The following is a 25,056-nucleotide window of genomic DNA, read 5'->3' on the forward strand; positions in this document are numbered from 1 at the left end:
GGGCGTTTCTTCAATTTTTTTGGCGGGGAAAACTGCACGTGCCTTCCTGATGTCTTTGGTATTGATCGGTGTTTACAGAAAATTTAGTATTTGCGTTATATTTTCGTGTCAGCAGCTATATTAAATTTTCATGGAAGTGTAAACAAAATATTCTTCAACCAAATGAGAATGCATGCTTCAGGGCTTGAATTTATTTCGTTTCTGTAAGCCAGTGACCGTTTCTGAAATGGTTGAGTTCATAGTATTTTTCATTCGAGTGTGCTTAATATTTCATTGATGTTAGAAAAAAAAAAATTACCGACCCAGAAGTAATGGGTCGGAAATGGCAAACAAACATATTTAAGGGTGGTCTTGAAATGCGAAATGATTACTTGCAGGCTTAATTGTCTGACTTGTAAGACTTATCGACTGAAAAAGCACATGACTGCTGCACAATAAACAATTATAACATAGTCAAACATAAACACTCATTATAAGAGAAGTGAGACATTTTACACTCAAATGTTCTCACTTTTATTTTTCATAAAATTTGATGTACAGCAAATCCTGTCTGTAGAATTGATATTCCGTTGTAACATTTCACCCGCAATTCTTATCAAATTTAGACGCATAAATTTCAGAGGCTATTTGGCTCAGTTTATATTCAATTTTTATATGTGAAACGACTTAAGAAAACTAAAATTATCTAGTTGATCGACACTGAATGCGGGTTAAGCCCGCCCACGTTGCATACAACTAAGTTGTTTTTAACTCGACTATACGAAGTATGGAGAGCTGTCCTACTCGACCTCGGTTAAAGTTTTGATGCGCTTTCCTTATATCTCTGTAATTGCTTGAGAGATTGGACTGAAACTTAAAATAGTTATTCATTCCTTATCATCATCCACATCATGTGGCACAAGGGTCTGGTCATAAGTCTCGCACCAATATTATATTTCATGAATTATCCCCTCCCCTTTTACTTAGAATTTCAGGTGATATTTTTGGTGCACTTTCGCTCTATCTCAGTTATTATTAAATGGATTTCATTCAAAGTTAAAACAATCATCCCACATCATAATCCACATCATATGACACTAGGCTCATAACTCTGGTACTATTTTATCTTGAATTATGCCCCTTTTTACTTTGGATTTTAGGTTAATTTTGATGCATTTTCATTAATCTCTGTCACCGCACAAGGGATTTTATTCAAACATAAAGTATTTATTCTACATCATCATGCACAGCATATGACTCAAGAATAACATCTCTTGCACAGTATTTCATTAATTAATCCCCTTTTTACTTAAATTTTCAGATTAAAGTTTTGGCGCCCTTTCACTTGACACAAGGGACATAACTCTGGTACCGTACCAATATTCAGTTCGGATCAATGTATATAATGAATGTAAAAAAGTAAGAAACAATTAATGCAAGATGAGGTAATATTCTCAACTATTATGATAATGTCTTCTTTACTTGCAGAAATTTAAATGACAGTATTGACTGGAGTTTGAATTACTCAAAGGGAAAAAGACAAAACAGTCCAAAAAAAAACAGTCGTCCATCTTTCATCCGGCATATATCCATAGGTGTTGGATAAAAAGCGAAGTTATGGAGCCGAAATGAAGTACTTGGGGAAATTATCTTTGAAGGTAAAGTTTGTATTTTAACAGCGTCAAACGGAATACATTAGAGAAATATATTTATAAAATTAATTAAACTTAACTATGAAGAAGAACAAACGTTCCCGGCGGAACTCGAACCAAAAATACAATAACCAAATTTTATATGTAGTATGCTTATAAATATTCTCCATTTTGCTACTTGTTCGTGTCTGCCGGTCTGTCTCTATTATATCTTCAAATGTATCAATCAGTTTATCAATCCATACGTCCGTTCGCACATCAATCCATTTGTGAAGTCACCATATACGTCGAACTCTACATACATTTGCCAATTTTTGTTTTACTTTGTTTTTTTTTTCTGTTGTTGAATGTTCCAAGTGGTTACAGAGCGACTTCAGAACTTAGATACTGGAGAACCTATGATAACAACCTGCACATCACGAACTGCACTGTAATAACGCGGTTTAATGACGAACATGTTGTTGTGACAATAACTTTTCAACTCGAGTGGTGAGAGATAGAAATTGGCTAGCTTTTGTTGTCAAGTAAAAAGGGGAAATAAAAATAGGCTGCGTACTTCCGTCCGAATGACTTTGTACTGGTTGGAGCGTTCGCTTGTGAATCGAGCGGTCATAGGTTTGGTGTCCGGTACAGTCACTCTATCCGTGACTAATATTTTTCAATGGGACAGTTGTAAGTTACTGTGGGAAAGAGTTTAGTGCTTGTAAAAAATGAAATGTTGTCGAAAACGGGCGTAAAACCAAAAAATAAACAATAATTATTCCCGGTTAATTCTAACTATTATGTTGATCGAACTATGCACAGTCAAAACGAAATGAAGTTAATGTGTACGGGCATGAAATAAATAAGTTATTGCACTTGCGCAATTGATAACTATTATTTGTGTTGGGTTTACGCCGTTTCTCAGCAACCTTAAATTTACACAGCCTGTCTTTATAGTTTCTAACCAGTAGACACTCCATAAAAAAGACAAATTTCTCACTTCATGGAACGCTGTAGCTGGTCGAGCTTGAACTAACAGCTCCAGATTCCGGGGGAAATTGTATTTAAATTCCCAACTTTCATTGTAGCGTGAAAATGGACTCGATAGTCAAGGAATTTTATAATCTTATTCTGTTCAAAAACATTTCAGGAACATCTTCAGAAAATTCAAATTAAAAAAAATGCTATGGAGGAGAGAACGAGCAGTAAAATGAGCCGCGCCATGAGAAAACCAACATAGTGCGTTTGCGACCAGCATGGATCCAGACCAGCCTGTTCGCTTTCAAAGCCTATTGCAATTAAAGAGACTGTTAGCGAACAGCTTGGATCCTGACCAGACTGCGCGGATGTTGGTTTTCTCATGGTGCGGCGCAAATGTTTAATAAGAAGTATCTTATTTTTACATTACGCTTTTTTTGTACGTAACATGCATTCATGTATACAAGTGTGACAATAAGAATCGGAAAGAATACAAAATTAGAATACGCTTAAAATGAAATTTATGTTGTAGTAAACTTTTTTGGGGATTAACTTATTTTTCTCTAAAATACAAACAGTTTTTTTTTGTGTGAAATTTTGATGCCCAAATTATTGCGCGTGAAAATGGGGGTAGGGAAAAAGTTAAGATAATATAGCGAAAACGAAGTCGGAGACCTCCGATCCTTTTCGCTCATTTTGCAGTAAAATAAATTGATATGATAACTATTTTTTTTTTAAATCTATGGACCAGTTGCTACACACTATTTAGTCATTCCGCTCGCAAACAATAATTTCGTAGAAAGATTTTGGCATGATTTTTGCATAGAGTAAGCATTCCTTCGGGGAATAGTCGGAGTGCATGTTTGAAAATTACATGACCGTATATGCCATACTGTTTTTAGCTCACCTGAGCAATGCTCAGGGTAAGATATTGTGATCACGCTGTGACCGTCGTGCGTGCGTCCGTGGTCAACAATTGTGTTTAAAAGACATCTCCTCCATAAGCACTGAATGGATTTTGATGAAACTTGGCATGAATGGTCCTCTACCAAAGTTATTCAAACGGTTCCGCTTGGTTGCACACAGGGGCCACTAGAGCTAAAAACAGAAAAATCTTCAAACGACATCTCCTAAAACCGATGGTCCGATTTTGAAATAATTTCACACAAATGGGCCTTATATCACCCTCGTCAAGATCAGTAGGGCTGCTGGATTAGACGACCCCTAATGTTTTTGGGGTCGCTCCGTCAAAGGTCAAGGTCACAGGGGCCTGAACATTGAAAATCATTTCCGATCAATAACTTGAGTACCACTTGACCCAGAATATTGAAACTTCATAGGATGATTGTACATGCAAAGGAGATGACTCCTATTGATTTTGGGGTCACTCTGTTAAAGGTCAAGGTCACAGGGGCCTGAACATTTAAAACCGTTTCCGGTCAGTAACTTTAGAACCACTTGACCCAGAATGTTGAAACTTCATAGGATGATTGGTCATGCAGGGTAGATGACCCCTATCAATTTTGGGGTCACTCTGTTAAAGGTCAAGGTCACAGGGGCCTGAACATGGAAAACCGTTTCCGATCAATAACTTAGAACCTCTCGACCCAGAATGTTGAAACCTCATAGGATGATCGTTCATGCAGAGTGTATGACTCTTATTGTTTTTGGGGTCACTCCGTTAAAGGTCAAGGTCACAGGGGCATAACCATTGATTACAATTTCCGATCAATAACTTGAGAACCTCTTGATCCAGAATGTTTAAACTTCATAGGATGATTGAACATGCAGAGTAGATGACCCGTATCGATTTTGGGGTCACTCTGTTAAAGGTCAAGGTCACAGGAGCCTGAACATGGAAAACAATTTCCGATCAATAACTTGAGAACCACTTGACCCAGAATGTTGAAACTTTATAGGATGATTGAACATGCAGAGTAGATGACCCCTACTGATTTTTGGGTCAGTCCATTAAAGGTCAAGGTCACAGGGGCCTGGTCATGTAAAATCATTTCCGGAAAATAACTTGAGAACCACTTGACCTAGAATGTTGAAACTTAATAGGATGATTAGACATGCAGAGTAGATGACCCCTATTTATTTTGGGGTCACTTGATCAAAGGTCAAGGTCACAGGAGCCTGAACAGTGACTTGAGAACCACTAGGCCAAGAGTGTTGAAACTTAGCGGGTGACTGGACATGCCAAGTAGATGATCCCTATTGCAGCCAACCATCAGTGTCTCTTTGACTTTCGCTCCTGACCACTATTGACTTCTTGCCCATAGGACTTTGCAATGGGGGAGACATGCGCTTTTTTACAAAAGCAATTTCTAGTTTTATTATGCTTTGTGCTTAGTATACTTCAGGTTTAAAGGGATGACTCGTTTTCAAACATGAAATTAAAAATTACGCTCGGAAATTAAAAGATGGATGTTGCCACTTTTACGCTGATTTCATTGTAATATTACTGATTTTATAATTTCAGGAAAAGTTACCAAGAACCAGGCGCAACAGGATTGTTCAAGGATACAGAAAATTACTTACTGTATTACTACCACCACTTAGATGATTGCCGACATCTGTCAAAAAATGAAACATTTCAGGAGCTCTAAAGAATTGTGAATTTAACTTAATCATAATGCATCTGAATGGACATATATTTGATATTTGTTCAGTGGTATTCAGATGCAGACGATGGTGCAGAATACTGTGATTGTAATGCTAAGGACTGCTTCATGAGAAGTTGATTCATGAGATTATTCCGAATACATTTACAGACATATGTCATTTAGTGCAAACATTTTGTAGTGAGTTACACAGGATTATGTCTTCCATGATTTATTTGCATTAATATGCAGAAGAAAAAAACAGTGATCATAAGATGCATAGTTTTATTCAAAATCAGAGACATTTTCTTACTGCCACCAAGTTGTTACACTTGAAATTATTTTCATGTTATTTTTTTTGAAGGCATCGTTTATAGACATATCTTTGGTACTTTAAAAGACAATGACTTGAAATTAAAAATGTTTCTTTATAATCATCATCTGCGTGTGTAGTTACAATCACAATAATTCTAATTGTATTTCTTGGCAGAGTTATGCCCCTTTAATACTTAAAATCAAAATTAAAAATAAAGAATGTCAGTACACCTTCTTTACTTGACCTTTAACCCCTCTGTGTAGTAGGGGCTTTTCATATATTGGTGTATCTTCCTTTTAAAGTAGAGGTCTCTTATTGAGACATTAATTTTATTTATTTTACTGTCAAATTGCCGAATAGTGGAGCGTGCTGTCTTACCGACAGCTCTTGTTATTTTCACCCTTATACGTTATTCACGATGTTGACAGGCACAATGCCTGTGAAGTTTCTCTGAAGTTATGGCCATTGAATTTCTCAAATTTGCTAAAGTTGACCAGACTTGAGCAGTTCTTATCCTTTGTTCACCAAACTTGACTACTATGCTTGCAGGCATAATATCTCAGAATAGTTCTATAACTAGCTGGATATTCTCAGTTATGGCCCTTCAGTTACTACGAAAAATGACAGTACCTTAGCCAAACTTTTGTCAGCTCATTATCTGGATATTCCCAGCTATGGCCCTTCAGTTACTACGAAAAATGACAGTACCTTAGTCAAAATTTTTGTCAGCTCATTATCTTTGCTACTCTAAACATCGCTCTAAATCTCTTGCCCTTGAATTAATCAAAATTTTAAAAATGTTACATCTGTCTCAGAATTCTGAATAAGGGGTTTATTTTGGCGGTTTGGTTCTGTTGTTTATTTTCGTATCACATGTCAGGTATCACTATATAAATCTAAACTTGATAGTCCTTTGAATAGAGATGTGTTATAAAAATTAAATAAATTTCGTAGAAGCAAGATTTGAGTTGCATTTATACAGTGTTCGAGTGAAAAATATGTACTGTAGAAGTTTGAACACTTTATCTCATGCTTCAGAATAGGGCGGAAAAGAGAAAACTTTTGACAAATGGAAATTATTATTTATAAATATATCGATCGTTGCTAAATTTGCGATGATAATTTGCTATGATTTCTTTCATAGTCAGAAACATCAATGTTTAAATACAGCTTGGATACCAGTAATGAATACTTACCCAATATGAAGGAATCAAATGCGTTGTAATAAGAAAGGACACGCTTAATCAATATCATACTGAAAAGTTGATTCTAATACGCTTGTTGCTGTTAAAACACGCTTACGCTAAATAACGTCATGTGTACATGCGATGACGTTAATATTTTTGTTGAACCAAGAAAGAGCGCTATTACATTTTATCTACTGTCTTAGATTAAGGGCATATTACACTCGAAACAATATATAACAAAATCGTCTTTTACTAAAATTAATACACTCATACGTCGCGAGAATAATTTACTTGGGCTACGATCTCGTGAAATTAGAGGCTATAACCAATCTAATTGCTGAAATAAACAGATACTTGAAAAGAAACTGTATCAGAAGGTCAAAATTAATTACGCCAAATATGTTTAACCCAATTATTAAAAAAAAATCCAAAACTAAAGCAATCCCCATACGCCAACCAAGTATTGAAATATACCTCCTATTGAAAATTAGCTATTCAGGAATGTCTAACACAGTTCCTGACATTAGCCTTTCGAGAATATATCTGATCCAGAACCGGAGGTTATTCGTTTGAGACTGTCTATCCCAAACAGTCTGGTTAGTCAATTCAGATCATGCGTGTTAGTCATTTTGGAACGTCTTACCCAGACAGGTGGGTTAGTCATCCCAGAACGTCTAACTCAAACAGAAGGATTAGTCATTCCAGATTGTCTAATTCAGACAGGCGGGTTAGTCATTCCTGAACGTCTATCTTAGTCATTCCTGAACGTCTAACTCAGACAGGCGGGTTAGTCATTCCAGAACGTCTAACTTAGACAGGCGATTTAGTCATTCCGGAACGTCTAACTTAGTCATTCCTGAACGTCTAACTTAGTCATTCCTGAACGTCTAACTTAGTCATTCCTGAACGTCTATCTTAGTCATTCCTGAACGTCTAACTCAGACAGGCGGGTTAGTCATTCCAGAACGTCTAACTTAGACAGGCGATTTAGTCATTCCGGAACGTCTAACTTAGTCATTCCTGAACGTCTAACTCAAAACAGAAGGATTAGTCATTCCAGAACGTCTAACTTAGTCATTCCTGAACGTCTAACAACATGCAACGACGGATGCCCCATTAGCGATGCTCACTCCTGTGATTAAGACCGACAGAGTTATCTAAATTACCAGATGCGGAGAAGCGGTAAGTAAAGGACGACTTGGTATATCCTTAGAGCAATACTGATTCATGAAATTGAACTGTAAACACTAAGCAGTTGGTTTTGTTTCCAGTCAGCCCTCGACACTATAGGCAATAGGAAAGCAGTTTTACCACGGAATCTTGTTAGTTATTACGGAAGATAGGGGAGACATTTCTGTTCTCTTTATTAGTGTAATTATATAAGAAATACTACTTATAGGCTGTTCAAAACACAAAACGCCTGAAGTCTAGATTTAATAATAAGTCCAGACTTAAATAATATGCTGTTATGTAGTTTGTTGTTGTTAACTGAATACTATACTAGTCTAAGAAGAAACTGTGTTTCATTTCTATGCTGTGTAATCTTTGTACATATGTTATCTTCATTGAGTAAACATGTTATTATTATTATTATTATTATTATTATTATTATTGTAATCATTATCATTTTATAATACATGTACAGTGAAACGTTAAGAAATTGCACAGTTTTTGAGGTTCTGCCAAAAACTTACTGACAATATTTTTCAAAAAGATACTATTTTGGCTATCACGTGCTTTTTCTAATATTTAAATTTGAAATCATTAGGCACGAAACTCATGATTTTCGATCTACGATCAATTCTGTGCGATATTTGAAGTAAAAACAATAAAAATAATAAAAAAATATCTTCGTATACGTCTACATGTCGGGAAAAAACACAGCTTATTTATATACAGATATACACTCTGATTTTCGTATAGTGGCTTTTTAGAGACCTTTAAAATACTTTTACAGAGCCCTTAAAATCAAAGTAGTTTATTCGAAATTGTTGATTTTTAGACATTCACCGGTACTAAAACCATACGGTATAGTATTTTCTCGTAGCATGTCATTCAAGTCCCATTCTCAAAAAGGATACCATAACATGCCAGCTCTTCATCGATAATGTGCACAAATATAGGCTGTCTACTTTTAATCAACATGCACAGGAAAAGTTATATTGACTGTATGATCTTGTTAATCTGACCCGCGTATCAGATGAAACCTATGGCAGCATACATTGTTTGTCATAGTGAGCCTTCTATCTTCGACATAATTCTCTCCTGAGTCCGCAGTCATTAATGTATTCAATTCGAAAAAGTGTCTTTGAAATGCTGAACTAATCTACGTAGGAATATGTAATACACAGATTGTCACCGCCCACAGATTGTCACCGCATTCATCATCTTCTTCTTTTTCTTCTTTTATAATGACTGCATGGAATGTTTAAAAAGTGAAAGACTGCCAGGGTTGCTATGGCGGACTAATATTAAGAATAAAGTTTTGCAATATGTACATGGCAGAATACGTGCAATAACCTTTCACTGTCAAAATGAACACAAAGTAATTATTTTTACTTTAATTTCAGGACATAAAAGAACAGAAGCTTTCTATAACAGCGTACTTTACTTTTGTAAGTATAATTCTGTATATATTGAGTATTGAGAGAGATGTCCATTTTGCATTTTAAACATTCTTTGTTACCAAAAATTTCAATTTAGATTTAATTTCATTTGTTATACATGCGTTTTATTTCATATTTCAGACCTGGTTCGACACTAGATTGGTGTGGATAAATAACAGCACATATGACAACATAAACGTTCTGTTTAGCGATGAAAAGAGTGTTTGGAAGCCACCTATTATCGTTGAAAATTCGTACGTGAATATAATTGAGCCGCATCATGAGAAAACCAACATCGTACATTTGCGACTATCATGGATCCAGACCAGTCTGCGCATCCGCGCAGTCTAATTAGGACCCATGCTGTTCGCTTACGGCTTCTTTAATTGCAATAGGTTTTGAAAGCGAACAGCATGGATCCTGACCAGACTGCACGGATGCGTAGGCTCGTCTGGATCCATGCTGGTCGCAAATGCACCATGTTGGTTTTCTCATGGAACGGCTCATATAATAATTTGGTGCTGTAGCTTTTATCATTTAAAAGTTACAATTAAGGTGGTGGACTGAAATGACAATCGGGAATTTACATATTCTCCGTATGCAAATTCGGCATTCTCCGGCTTTTACGGAAAGCAGTGTGCGTGTTGAGTAATGTATACATCCAAAGATTACCAAATGGCTTAACAAAAATACGTAAATACGTTTATCATCATACAAAACAGACCAATACACTATCATATAGGCAATAAATTTGCCCTTACTTAGAAAATTCATTTTACTAGCCGTTCAAGATTAAATTCTATTTGAGACTGACCATCAAATATCAATAGTCATTGTAAAAATAATAGTGATTGATATTAAAAATGTTATTCATATATAAATGACATTCATTTTCAAATTCATCTGAGACAAATTGTTTCGGAAACATCAGGCAAGGTTTGCAAAACGATGTGATATGGATGAAAAAGCAATACTGGCCGAAGCTACAGTCAAGCTCAATATTTCTAGTTATATGGTGTAGATGGCATCTTATTGTCGAATTAATTTATCTATACATGTTTTTACATATTGAAGAACATGTAAATAAATGAATTTGAGCTTGCCAGGCTATCGATAGTAACTGTGCCGAGTATTTCAATAACGCTTAATGTCATGTATGCATCCTAAATTAATGGTTTACTGAATTGTATTTAAGCAATATTTTAATTTAATTTTATGCTTCAGAGAATAAACGTTCATTAAATTTAAAGCATTTGATAAATGCTGAGTCATGTTTGGTCAATCAGAGATCATTTATTTTAAGTTACGTGATATTTTGTTTTAACTGTTTAATAAATCAAAATTATTATCCTGGAAGTCCTGTAGGAAAATAATACATTTAACATAATTTTTCTTTTGCCAAGTATTTCAAGTCTCTTATTGTATTTTAAAACGCTTAAGCAATTAACACCCTTAACTGTGTTTTGTTTTAATAATCAAGAACTTCTAGGTGAACCTTTTTAGAATACCAGGACAACTATTTCAACTAACTTTAGAATGTTCCCCAATAACAGATATAACAATTCCAATTGTAAGGAACACAGATTTTTGTTCTACTTCAATAACATTTGTGCCAAAAGTACAGAAGATGTTTAAATAGTGAATTATCTTTCCCTTTTTTTCAGTGTGGATGATATTGACGTCATATCAAGGCCGAATGTTCCGATGAGGATCAGTGCCAATGGTAAAATACTCTGGGTACCAGGTATGAATTTAAATGTCATATGGCAGTATATTTATTTGTTCATGATTGGAACCAGCGTAAAGAGTAGGTCAACATATACGAAAATATAGTTAATGTTTTACCATCTTCTATATATATGTTACAAGTACATATTATCATATGTGATGCATATGAGGTGTAATGAGGTGTAATGGTGTGCATTCTTAAAACTATACTAATTCATGTGTACAAGAACCACAATATATAGAACTACAATATAGACGCAACATTCCCCGAGTTAATTATCTGGAAATTTTAGGTCAACCGCTGCTGTAGTAAATAACTAGGCTAAAACGCTTTCATAGTCTTTTACAAAGCGTGGTATCATGAACTAATTTTATATATTTATTGTGATGGATGCCAATCAGAATTCTCTTTTTTTTCATGTTCATAAAATTATGCATTGTGCATCAATTTGTTTAAATGGTTCTTTGAACCAAATGGTTATACTTGAACGTTTTGAACGTTTGAACTTTTATATGCCCTTTTCGCATAATTCCGCACATGCGCAATCTATATGCTAGTGGCTGATCTGTCTTTTACCATTTATCACAGGTAAAACCATTGATCTGTAACTCGGTAAAAGATGAAAACACTGAAACAACGAAAACATTGAAAAATCTCACCGTTTATATGTTGCCCTTCACCCTGTAAATCAGCATACATGTATATCTTTCTCATTGTACAGAGCCCTGTGATTAGTTGCCATGGTTCTCCGAAATAGAATAGTTTGTTTACAAGTATACTTCTCAAAATTAATAACAGGCATCCTGTTATATAAATATTAGTTTATAATAGCTGATAATAAGAAATCAGTTTGTTTAACATTTGCTGATGAAATACATCACTGTTTTTAAATTAACAAATTTACAGACACATCTCCAAAATATTTTTAAGACAATTAATAAGAACTTTCTAAACTTTGTGGGAAAGTCAACAAATTAACTCTTAAAACTTATTTACAAGTAATAACTGTTCATACTAGCTAGCCTTAATGTTGACAATGAGGACACAAGAATGTGCTATGTCTCCTAACAATGTGTACATTTGTACACAGAGCTAGATGAACCCAGTGAAAGCACTTATCACACTGGACCCAGTTTACAATTTTCAAGAATGGCAAGTCCTTCAACTTTGGTGGGGATAATTGCTTGCAAACACAACATAACTCGTTTTGATTTATTTCTTTGATATCACTATTGTCACATTCTATGTCAGTTATGTTGATACTAGTATTGGGGTTGTTCATTTCACTTGTGGAAGGTACTGGACCTTGGTCAGTTAAGGGGAGCATCTTCATTATATTTTAGTCTTTTCACTGTCTTATTTCTTTTTGACTTTGTTGATACTCTTGTTTCTTCCACACTTTTTTTCTCTGACGCATAATGATTTGGCCTCTTCATAGTTCTTCATCTCCTCAGTATACTTTTCTTCTGTGATCGCTCTTCCCCAAGGCTTAGGTTTATGACTGTTATCGACCTTTTTCTTGCATTCATTGCATTTACTTCCAAATTCCTTAACCTTGGATGGCTGGCTTTCAAACTTCACCCTCAGAAATTCCTCCACTGCCTCATGTCCGCATTTTAAAGCTTTTACTTTTTCCAGAGGTTTATTTTCTCGAAAGCTTACACATGGAAATAATCTTTCCATACGTACTTTCTCTGGTCCACATGGAAACACTCCAGTCGTTTTTGAAGCCTGACAATATCGTTATGGGAGACATTCGTTGACTTAAGGTATGCTTTACAGGCAATCTGGCACATGTCATAATGTGTAATATTCTGCCCATGTGTTTGTTTATGAAGACAGCACGCTCGGTGTAACAGAAAGACTTAAACGGACCAAAGATCTCAACATCTAAAGTTTGCAGTAAGTGCGATGCATGGGCAGGTAGAACAAACAGAATTATATTGTGTGCCTTTGCCCAGTTGATCAATGGCTCATTAAAGTGTGAAGAATGTCCATCAAAAATTTAAAGAACCTGATTGTCCCCACTAGTCTAACCTCTTACATTTGGTAGAAAATGGTCTTCTAAATACTACTTGAAAGTTTTTCCATTGGACCATCCACTATCTGACATATCGTGTTGTGCACCTGGAGTTGATCCTTTCATGAGGTCAGAGTTATACCTCTTTCCATTGAATATAAAATAAGGAGGAAGGAATTACCAGCAGCCTTTGCACATCCAATGAGCGTAGTCGTAGTTGGCCGTGGTGAGGTTATGGCTTGTGACTTGCTTTTGTGGGGAGCAATGACATTGGGGTGGGGGGGGGTGGTCTGTGATCTGGTTTCAGTCCAGTTTCGTCCAGGTTATAGACACAATGAGGCTTATCACGCAAGTCATACTTATCAAAAATAGATTTAAGATTGTCAAAATGTTTATTTACATCCTCTGAGGTCGTGTATCTAGCACGATTGCTATCAAGTTTAGATGGTTTGATTTTGACTAGTCTGTCTTTCCAGCGTGAAAGAACCCCATAAAGCCAGTTATTACTATGGGCTCTTTCGTTTTCTTTCTTTCCAAGACCGTAAGCAATTTCTCCAGCAAGGTGTTGTAATTGTACATTACTATAGTCATAACCACGTTCAGCCATTGCCTTAACATTGTCAACTATGGAAAGTTCTTCTTCGTGGCTAAAGAAAGTATCTTTCCCTGCTTTTGACTCTCACAGACTGCAGGATCTACACGCCCTTTAACCCTATTTATAAAAGTTGTCTCGGGTGCCCCTTACTGTAGTGTTGCTCTCTTCACAGGCACACCCTTTTCTTTAACACCATTGAATGCATTTTTCAGAGCTTCAGAATTGTAACATCGCTTTTTCTTGGATAAATGCCTGGGGATGTCTGGAAACAAATTTTACAATTTTATTTAGAAACAGGAATCGCATAACAGAGCCAAAATGATTTATGAAGTTAACTGGATTTAATTGATTCGAATAAATTAGGTGCCATGGTATGTTTTGACGATCAGTATAATTATAATGATAAAATTACCACGGAGCAGGACATATCAATATCACGTGACATCACTTCATGGACGCTCGCATACTGGTGACAGAATTTGGTGTTGAAACTGGAAATTTGGAGAATTTAAGGTTATTTTAGTACAATTTTTAAATGCCATCGTAATTATTTTATGCATTTACACCAAAGAATTAGCAGTTTATGAATTTATACCTGTTTTTTTCCCTCATTTTTCACACGCTAGAAAACTTTGTTTGATTTTCGTCTAAAGTTGCGTATATTCCGGACACGCGCGAGCGTTGCACGAGCATTATTTCTTAAGTCTCGGAATCAATGAGAAGGCTCGGAATTATGAGAAAGACGCATATAATATTACCTGAACAATGCAATCAAATGTTACATTCTGTCGTTGCAGCTGGAATATTTACGACTCATTGTGAAAGTCACGTGACATATTGGCCTCTTGACACGCAGACATGTGACGTCATTCTTAGCTCATGGTCCTACACAGTTAATGAAGTTGCACTAGACTTTGAACAACTTCATTCAAAAATTCTGACGTCATTTTATCAAGGTAATTAATGACATTGTTAGTAGTATATGAAACTAGCCAGGTCCCAGCTATCTAGTATTAGTTGTTATAGAAGTTGAATAAATTCAGGATCATCTGTTCTTACAACACGTACTTCATTTGACAACCATTGCGTATTTCAGAAAATGGAGAATGGGAACTAATAAGCAAGGATCACACTTCTCGCGAGACTCGACGAGAATCCGAGAGTTTCAGTCGACTGATCTTCACATTGAAATTTCGTCGCCGACCTCTTTTTCATATGCTGAACACACTTTTCCCCGTAGTGCTTATGGGCTTTCTGACAGTGAGTTCTTTTATACGACTTGTCTTACCTGGTAGTATTGTCTTTAATCGTATCCCCGTGAAGAACTTTAACAGGACTAAGGTCTAGTGTTATGATACTTGTTTAGGAGACATATGACTACCAGACTGAAGTTTATTCTTTTCTTAAGAATATCTCAACTCGGTGGAATTTGTTTTGAGACTGTACATGTGAACCGGAGATATATTTTAATCGCAAATTAAATGACACTAGTTTTTTAAAATGTTTAAAAAAAAGTTTCAGATATCTACTTTATTAATCAAAAGTTGCGTTTGCTATTTTACTTTTCAATATATATTTGATAATTCCTTAAAACTAGACATTCAAATTCAGAAAGACCAAATGAAGTTTGGACACAGGTAATATTTTGTCGGGCTCTTTGTTATACAGTTCAAGTAGCTCAACGTGCTGTCGGCCTTCCATAAAATGGGAAACTACCGATATCGCATACGGAGAATACTTTAATTGTTGATTGTCATTACGGATCCACTACCTAAAATCTTCCATTACAGGTGGCTGTATTCAAATTAAGTCCGGAGTCCGGAGAGAGGGTTGGTCTGGCACTTACAATACTACTAGCCTACGCGGTTTATCTTAGCGTTATGGCTGAGAGCATCCCACAAACCTCTTTGTCTGCTAGCTTGCTTTGTGAGTTATCATAAGTATTATGTCTATTTACTGATAATCAGCTGAATAAACTGGAATAAGGGTTGAACAAACACTAATAAAACGCACACAACAGTCTGATAAATTCTGTTACAAATCACGCATAATGTTTATATAAGAAAGGCCCACTATTATCGCCAGAATTTTCAAAATTCCAATCCTACAGTAAAAGTCTTTATAAGGTTTCACTTCGAACAATTGGATTCGTTTATTAACCGCTGTCAGGTCTATTTTCTTTACACATAGAGGTAACAACGACAAAACTTTATACCTTGCAACAAAATTTACGTTATCCTTTAACTGTATAAGTGTTACTTTTAACACAAAGCATTATACTTGTTTAATCTTCAAAATGTCTGCTTCAGCACACACAAGAAAGTTAAAGGTTTTCAAATCGAAACATTACTATTTTTATTTCAAGTAAGTCTATCGCTATAAGATTTTTACTTTGAAAATAAATTCTAATTGATTCTATCTATGTTGCAGCTTCTTACATAGCGGCTATCCTGTTTCTGCAAACGCTGGCGGTACTCCTAACAGTATTTTATCTTGATACCTATTTCACACCTGAAGAAAGACCTGTTCCAAAATGGCTGCAGTCAGTGACGTCCTCATTTTTGTCGAAGCTCGCGTGTGTGGATTGTCATACGACAACTATGAAAGTTTCTCCAAATTTGACGGAAGTCAGCGGAGATAAGAGAGATGTTTCAATTGAAGATTACAAAGAGGACAACAAAGAAGTTTGGGTAGACGAAGTTGATGAAGAACGGTCATGTAGACAATATTCATGGAAGGAAATAGCCTTGCTCCTCGACAAAGTTACAATGTATATATATTTATTTCTTGTTACAGGCATTACTGTTGGGGTAATGAGTGTAATGTTTTACCACTTTCATACTGCTTATTCATTTATTTAGTTGTAGGTTTTGTTTTGCCTTAACATGTTTTAATATGCAGTGTGTATGCCCATTCATAAAGGTTTGTAACTCTTTGTGAAATTCTATCTTTAATTTCCAAAAAGGTTTACAAATGTTAAGAAATGAAATGAATTTTTTCGGTGTTCATGCGAAATGAACGACATGATTTGGCAGAGAATCGGAATACTCCGATCGCTGAAATCTAACTTGTCAAGAAGTAGTCTTGGGAAAATGTATATTTCCTTTATAAGACCACTCTTGGAACACGGAGGCATCGTTTGGGATAACTGCACGAACGAGCTTAAAAACGATCTAGAAGCGGTACAGATAGCAGCAGGAAGAATTGTAACAGGGGCAACGCCATATTGCAACACAGAACGTCTCTTGAAAGAATTAAACCGGGAAACTTTGTCTGAACGGAGACGAAAACATCGGCTAATACAGTTCTATAAGATGAAAAACAACCTCACACCTATGTATCTACGAAATGTCATTCCTAGCCATAATATTCAACTTTACCATCTCCGTTCGATCCACAGCATACCTTTGATGCATACAAACACCCAGTCTTGTGCAAGTTCGTTTTTGCTCACAACAATCCGTCAGTGGAACGCGCTCTCTTCAGATGTCAAAAACGCCTCCTCTCTTTCCGAATTTAAAAACAAACTTTCCATGTGTAGGAATAGCTCCAAACTACTCTTTAACGTCGGGGTACGTAAGTACCAAATTCAGCATACTCGCTTACGACTCGGATGCAGTTCTCTAAACTTTGAGCTTCATCGTAGAAATATTGTTGAATCTCCTCTTTGCGAATGTGGTGCAGTCGAAACTCCGCTTTACTTTCTCCTTCAGTGGCCGAGGTTTCACCTCGCTCGTCAACGGTACTTATCTGACCTCCCATGTGGTATTACACTAAATAATCTTCCTCATGGAGACGAGCATCTTGCATACGAAACCAACAAACTAATCTTCCTACGTGTCCAGAGCTACAGGGCGGCAATTAAAAGATTTGACACATGACGGGGACATATTTGGTGGTATTCTGCACTCCTTGCGTGACATCATGGCCCATACCAAATCACAATTTGTTTCTTTTTTATATCATATTCACCACCTTACACAACTGAAAAACAATGATAAAGTTATTATAATAGTCTTTGCTGTAAACGTAATGATATAAACCCTTTTTGCGAAAGTTTCTATTAATAACAGCTTTCACTAATTGACATTACTTTTCGGTTGAATAAGTGCAATGATAATTAGGCCAGCTCCACCATGAAAATGAATTAATATAAGCATTTACTGGCTTGTTTTCCAATCCAACATTTCACAACGTATTTTGCACATGTATTTTGACTATGTAGATTTATCGAAAGAAATAAAATATGTTTAAACTAAATGAACGACAGAATAGGATCGGCAAATCCATGAATCGCGCTAGCGACTCATGTTTTATTTGCCGATATCCTATTCTGTCGTTCATTTCGCATAAACACCGAAAAAATAGTTTCTTTTCTTGTATTTACGTTATATTTCCTTTCCATTTGTAAACAAGATAATGTTATAAATTGCACATAATTTGTGGCATTTAACATTAAAATCAGCTTCCCGGCCATTCTGTTCACCAGACGGAACAACTGCGACGTCATCTAAGGAACGTTCTCCCTGATTATACGCGGACGTCGTCAAAACAGCGGTTGGTTATCACTAAACAGCGATGACGTAACATTCGCGCCTTTCCTTTTGCTGTTCATATGAAATGGAAAAGAATAGGGTGAATGTAAATATCTAGGAGTAACACCAAATACACAAATGGTTTACTGTTCTCATACAGGACTCCCTGCTAAAGGGAAGATTTTCATGGTTTAAGGATACAACTCTCTGTCAATGCACATACAAAGCAAGTAGTATATTAAAGAAAGATGTTAAAACTATGTGACATTGTACTCTCATGCAGGGAATATTGAGCAATACGTTAAATTCTAAAATTAGACTTTTGTCGAGTTTTCGTGTTGTCGTGTTTTCGCCCCGCCAACACGAAATGACAGAAATCAGCCACCAAAGATTAGCATGGTCGCCTAGAGCAAAACAAATGAAAATCCTTTAAACGACTTTTTCTTATGAGCCTCACCAAACCTGAGCTTTAGCATCCTTGTATATTCCTTCTCATTTTCTTTTTTAAATTGTTCAGCTTGACCACTTTCAGGAGTCACAAGGGCCAAAAATAGAAACCTTTGAACGACTTCCCGCGTGAAGGATCTTCACCAAAATTGGTCTGTAGCATCTTTGTAAAACTGCTTTCGATTAGCCCCTTTTAGGGGCCGCCATAGCAAAAAAAAAAACCCTTAACACATCTTCCACATGGTCTGCTAGATGGATTTTAACAAAACGTGGTTTGAAACAGCCTTGTAAGATCCTCTATTAGATTTTTTCAAGTATTTCTACACTTTAGGCTCATTTCAGGGGCCAGAAGATCTTAAAATAGAAAAGCCTTTAAATTAATTCTTCTCAAGAAAGGGCGGGATAACGGACCTTCACCAAACTTGATCTGTAGCATCGTTGTATAATCCTTTCTCAATTCCATTTCAAACGGTTCAGCTTTGTCACATTTAGGGGCCGTCATTGCTAAAATAGCAAACCGTTTAATGACTTCTTCTCATAACCCATTTGATGGATACAAACCAAAGGCTATCATAGCAAAAAAAATTGAAAATCTTAAATAGCTTCCACATGAACCAGTAGATAGATCTTCACCAAACTTGGTCTGTAAGGCCATTTTTTTCAAATGGTTCCTCTTGATCCATTTTAGGGGCCACCAGAGCTGAAAAGAAGCGGCTCCTTCTCAGAAAGAACTTGATGGATCTTCACCTAATTCGATCTGTAGCATCCTTGTAAGGTCCTATCTCAGTCTTGTTCAAATGGATATACCTGGCCCCGTTTAAGGACTTCCATAGCTACAAATCGAAAAAAAAAATCTTGAAGCAACTCCTCGTAAATATTAAACTTGGCCTGAAGCGTCCTTATAAGGTCTTCTCTAAAAGTTATTCAAAAGGTTCCACCTGATGTCTTTTATAGACCTGTAGAGTGAAAAATGGAAACAGACATTTAAATGATTTTTTCTAGAACCAGATGATGGATCTTTATCAAACCTGGTCTGTTGCATTCTCAGTCTTTACCTGCACCAAACTGGATCATGCTGAACATTAAGTATAGAGAGATGGTCCGGAGTCCATCGTAGATCGTCAGATGTCCTGCGTCAAAACTTTGCCTACCATAGGGATGGACCTCTCACCCCCGTGATCCTTAAATCTGTTTTCACCCTATAAAACTGTGCGGACGGGCACTGCATAATTAAGGAGATATGATGACAATTATTATTGTGAATTTCATTACACGTATATTTTTACATATTGATAACTTCAATTTTTAATATACAGGCACAACATGTTGAAAATGTATTGAAAAATTCTGAATTTTGAAACATATGAAGAATATTTAGAATATTTTAGTGCGGAGACTAAATATGAAATTTAACTCTACATACATGAATATGGGTAGTGATAAAATTATATATGAGCCGTGCCATGATAAAACCAACATAGATGGTTTACGACCAGCAAGGATCAAGACCAGCCTGCGCATCCGCACAGTTTGGTCAGGATCCATGCTGTTCGCTAACGGTTTCTCTAATCGCAATAGACTTTGACAGCGAACAGCATGGATCCTGACCAGACTGCGAGGCTGGTCCGGATCCATGCTGGTGTCAAACGCACTATGTTGGTTTTCTCATGGCACAGCTCATACTTTTTATACCGTACTATAGACTATAACGTGGTTTTATCTATAAATACGGATAATATTTGGCGACCAGTTTTTTGAAAAGTGGAGGGATATAATTTTGGCTTTGTTACCTTAGTCATTCAACAGATACTTCAGGATCCTGGACACATGTTCACAAAATACTTTTTATTCTCAGTCGTGTTTAAGAAGTAAATTCAACTAGAAGTTCAAGATTAAATTCCAGTGATACTGATCATCAGCACTGAATAGTCATTTGAAATATTCATTAACTGAAGCTTTCATTTTAAACACGCAATCAAGATATAATTCAAAAATTAATTTTCGTTATCAAACTCAGTTGACACGGAAATTGTTTTGTGAACATGGGGGCCTGTTTACTTTCATATGTTTCTTTCATAAAACAATCAGTAAATGTTGATTCAAAATTAATAGTAATTCAACTTCATGCAGACAAGATCTCTTCACGGAATCATTTTTGCTCTTAGACTATATCCTTTCCACAACCTTAACGTATTAGCGTCTGATGGCCCTTTCACGCTTCCGCAGAATCAGTATTTATTACACGAAATTTATTTTGAAAATATTTCTGAAATGTCTAGGTCTGCAGCTCTCAAATACGATTATATCGTACATCCGAGGCATATACCGACACTCTCAAACATCAAAAACGACCCTTCGAGCGATTTGACGAAGATCCAAAATCATCAATGTACCCATGGTCCGTTACGAATCCTTGTGAGATTTGTTTATTCTATGCTCAAATATCTTTTTGTAGGTGAAAAGCTAGCATGCAGTACTAATACCCAGGTAATTCATTCAATTCGTTAGAAAGTGCTGAAAATTGACTCCACAATAACAAAGAAACAAAAAAAAAAAGAAACAAAAAAGTCCACGCGGATACATTTAGACGGGGTGACCCCTGCGCGTGACCCCTGGCTATCTACGAATCAAAATACGGCTTTCGTTTTCAAGTTTAGCATTTCTACTTTCATTTTCTTTATTTCCGTGCTGGCCGTCATAAGGATATATTTTCTAACACCACTGTTGGGTATTGCTATCTATAACCTTGTCAGTTAGTCAACATGAGATAATTATGTCATTGTTTTCAAACATGCTATAGGTTCAACCGCATTTAAAATGTTGGACCATTCAAGATTTCTGGTTACTTGATGTTTTGCGCTCCAGATGATTTAAAGTAAGTACTTATATATCAGTGAGCTGCACTCAGGTTGCCATAGTGTTTTAACACCAGTTTTTAAGAAGAGGGGAAATGTAGTCAGACTCATTAAAGAATATTCCATTATATAAGCTATCAACCTATACTGTAGCATTTCATATAGCTTTCAATTTCTTCTGCATATTTGATTGTTGAAGAAAACAGTCACTCTGTATTGGGAAATAGACTTCAACTACTTTTTATTATACATTTCTTTTAATAGGTCAAGTGCTATCAGTTTTTCTCAGTGTGCTATGTGTTATATATTCGTGTCTTGTCAGCAAGATCTTGCATAAGAGTCTCTATCTGCAGATAAATTAGACATTTATGTAGTCATCTAAAGATATGGGAAAAAATCAGTTATGAGACATGTGCATATCCTTTATATGTGTTCCCCTTAATCCCAAATTCTTGGAACGTGTGTTTTGTGTTGTCTGATTGCCTGTTAGGCAATCCACCTGTAACAATTTCTGTCCGCCGCTTAGCTCAATAGCGGGAGCGTTGGTCTACGGATCACGGGGTCGTGAGTTCGATCCTCGGGCGGGGCGTATGTTCTCTGTGTAGATTTGATGAAAGACATTGTGTCTGAAATCATTCGTCCTCCACCTCTGATTCATGTGGGGAAGTTGGCAGTAACTTGCGGAGAACAGGTTTGTACTGGTATAAAAACCAGGAACATTGGTTAGGTTAACTGCCCGCCGTTACATGACTGAAATACTGTTGAAAAACGGCATTAAACCCAAACAAACAAAATGACTATGTTTTTGTATATTAACCATCGTGAGACAGCTTGATGGAAGTCACAGTAAATACTTAAACATTTGAATTATTAGAGGAGTTTATTTTCTATTAAGGAATATAGTAAATCACTGTTTTAATCAAAATAAGTAAATTGTTATAAGATTCTTTCACTAGTTGTAGGTGTAGATGGGAATTTCCGGCTCTCGGGTAATCAGCCTCGAGGTTAACTGTTTACGCGGTAACTCGGCGGGAGCCTCGTTACCGCCTAAATAGTTACCCGAGAGCCAGGTGTTCCAATCTGCACCTATAAACAGTGACAGAAACTTTTTCTTGCATTATTGTGATACCGATTTAAAAAAAAAAATCAATCGAACGGCTTTCTATTTAGAACTATTTCTTATAGCAGCTTATTTAAACAAAGCGCGGGAAACCAAAGTCCGTAAACAGGAAAGACGTCATGAAGTTTCAATGTCAAATAGTAATGTTTAGTTCCGGTTTTATTTATCAGTTGCAGCGTAACGTTATGAATTTTTGAATTTTTGATAAAATAACGTGTTTTGAATCGAGAAATATACTATCAGGAACAAAGAGGAACTGTCAAGGTATTGGATTTTTATTCCGTTTTTTTGTTTAAAGAAAATATAAATTACTACATAAATCTTCTACATATATGTAGTTCGTAATACGTCATTTACAGCACGAGGGACATCTTACAACCTGTAAGAATACCGGAAATCACCGTCTGGTATGCAAGAAAATTTACGTTATCCTTATGGGAGAAACTAACAAACAGTTTGAAGGGTATCTGGCTGTACGTTCAAACCATATTGTTTGCTAGACAAATCTGCTTAAGTATATTTGAAAGCAGAAATGTTGCTTCAGAGCAAATTACCATTTTTCATTACAATTAGAGTAAAATGTTATGAAATGGATTATTTTATTTGATAAATGCAATTGTGGTAACATACACACGCACACGCACACACACGAACCCACACACTACTACACACAGATACAACTAACCATAGATTTTAGTATAATATCACAGCATCACCTAGTTTTACTGCATAGAGTCCAAATATTGTCCTGATATTGATATTGATTTTATTTTGTCTCTTTCATACCTGTAGCTGTCTTCTGATGTTTTCTTTGACTGCAAAGTTGCTATTGTGGATTTTAAGTACGGTAACACACAGAACCCACAGAATGTATGACCATGAGTAAACCTAGGAAACCTGTCACTAGATTCATATGTACTCATTTCCTTCAACACCTGTAAAACACAAGGTCCTAAGTCTTCTGTGTCAGTGTTTGTACAAACTTCATGATGATAAATCATTAGTATTTAAATACGATATGAGGTGTATAAAACCTCCTGCTTTTCTTTTCCTTTTAAGTATTCTTCAAGCTTTTCTCCGTGACCATTTCCATTCAGAAGATATTTTAAGATCCTGGTTACTTTCACATGTTTCTTAGATAAAACATTCTTCATAAAATGCTGCTCTATCTCAGTAAATGCTAAACGCCCATCTACTTCAAGGCATCTTTCTGCTGATAAGATCTCTTTACGGAATGTTTTTGGTTCCACAACTTTTGAGCATAACCATCAATACTTTCGCCTGCTGGTACAAGATCAACATGTATAGGTCTTTGTTCTCCAAATCCATTGCTATAAATGAACTGCATCTTACATGCTGGACCATGCCTGCCTAAATATTTTTCAAAATCTAATTTCTGTGTTACTTCATGTTTATCATTCAAAGACTTGTTATGTAAGGACTTAACATAATCCAGAATTGCTTTTTCAATATACAATGTAAGACGAACAGACAATATTCCAAAGGATATACCAGCATAAAGAGGAAAAATAAAGTCAAACTCATCAGGAAAGTTATTCTTTGTTCCGTCATAAAAGCTACCAACCTTTATGATAGAACTCGTGACAGTTTTTTTGCAACTTGCATTTTCTACTACATCGCTTTGAACAGAACTGCCACTGTATATAGGAAAATATAATTCAAATCCCGGTAGCCTAGATCTGCCATGTGTGACTGATACTCCTCCGTCAACTCCGATATTTGCTAGTATGTGGTCAACTAGATCCTGCACAAATTGTTCTATCCCTGTCTGTATAAAATCAACCTCTTCCTGTTCTACCTTGAATTCACATTCCTTTCCATAAACATCATTCAAATACAATTCCAGGTTGTTTTTCTGTCCACCAGGTTTTAAATTCGCCATCGTAAAGTCAAGATTTACTATTGTATCTGATTTTTGAAGTGTTAACTTTCCTGTAAACTCCACTTTTTAATGCTTTGATTTCCTACTTTCCTTTTAAGATTTGTTTCAGTCATACTTAACATGGAAATTGATTTTCCCCACAAAAGTACGCCTATCGACTTTTCCGATAATGTTTTCGTTATCGTTCTCTAGTTATACTTTGCATACTTTGAACGTATTGATCGCGATGAGGCCGCGATCATATTGAATAGGTAAAGTATATGCGCGCTTGGGAAAATATTTCATGATGGACCTATGAATTCTTTACTTATGGGTGAAACAGGTCTCATAAGCGTAAATACGACTAGCTTCTACTGATTATAAAACATACCGTACGATTTGTTGTGAATTAACTGTTGTTGTACTGTTAGTAGTTCAACCGCCACCCTTGTTTAAGAGCAACATTTTAAAACACGTTTTTTTTTCATCCTCAAGTAATAAGTAAGTAGACTCGCCCAGTTTAATCAATCTAGACGCATAATCTAACTCTATACATAGAGCGCCTAC

At 36.0% G+C, this 25,056-nt stretch overlaps 1 protein-coding gene across 1 annotated transcript; it reads left to right on the forward strand.

Moving 5' to 3' along the window:
• Nucleotides 1-14,365: 14,365 nt before the first annotated feature.
• Nucleotides 14,366-23,483, forward strand: LOC128550567 (neuronal acetylcholine receptor subunit alpha-3-like). Its single transcript, XM_053529819.1, has 6 exons — nt 14,366-14,606; nt 14,747-14,910; nt 15,441-15,576; nt 16,081-16,460; nt 22,967-23,080; nt 23,400-23,483. The coding sequence occupies exons 1-6, from the start codon at nt 14,366-14,368 to the stop codon at nt 23,481-23,483; spliced, it is 1,119 nt and encodes a 372-aa protein (XP_053385794.1).
• The last annotated feature ends 1,573 nt before the right edge of the window (nt 23,484-25,056 follow it).

This window comes from Mercenaria mercenaria, chromosome 18 (genome assembly GCF_021730395.1).
Source record: "Mercenaria mercenaria strain notata chromosome 18, MADL_Memer_1, whole genome shotgun sequence".
Taxonomy (NCBI): Eukaryota; Metazoa; Mollusca; class Bivalvia; order Venerida; family Veneridae; genus Mercenaria; species Mercenaria mercenaria.

Excerpts from the sequence above, each read along its gene's own strand:
- LOC128550567 (XM_053529819.1), top strand. The coding sequence starts at position 14,366 with ATGAGAAGGCTCGGAATTATGAGAAAGACGCATATAATATTACCTGAA. Across the intron at positions 14,607-14,746 it reads TCTGACGTCATTTTATCAAG|AAAATGGAGAATGGGAACTA; the intron begins GTAATTAATGAC and ends TGCGTATTTCAG. Across the intron at positions 14,911-15,440 it reads TGCTTATGGGCTTTCTGACA|GTGGCTGTATTCAAATTAAG; the intron begins GTGAGTTCTTTT and ends CTTCCATTACAG.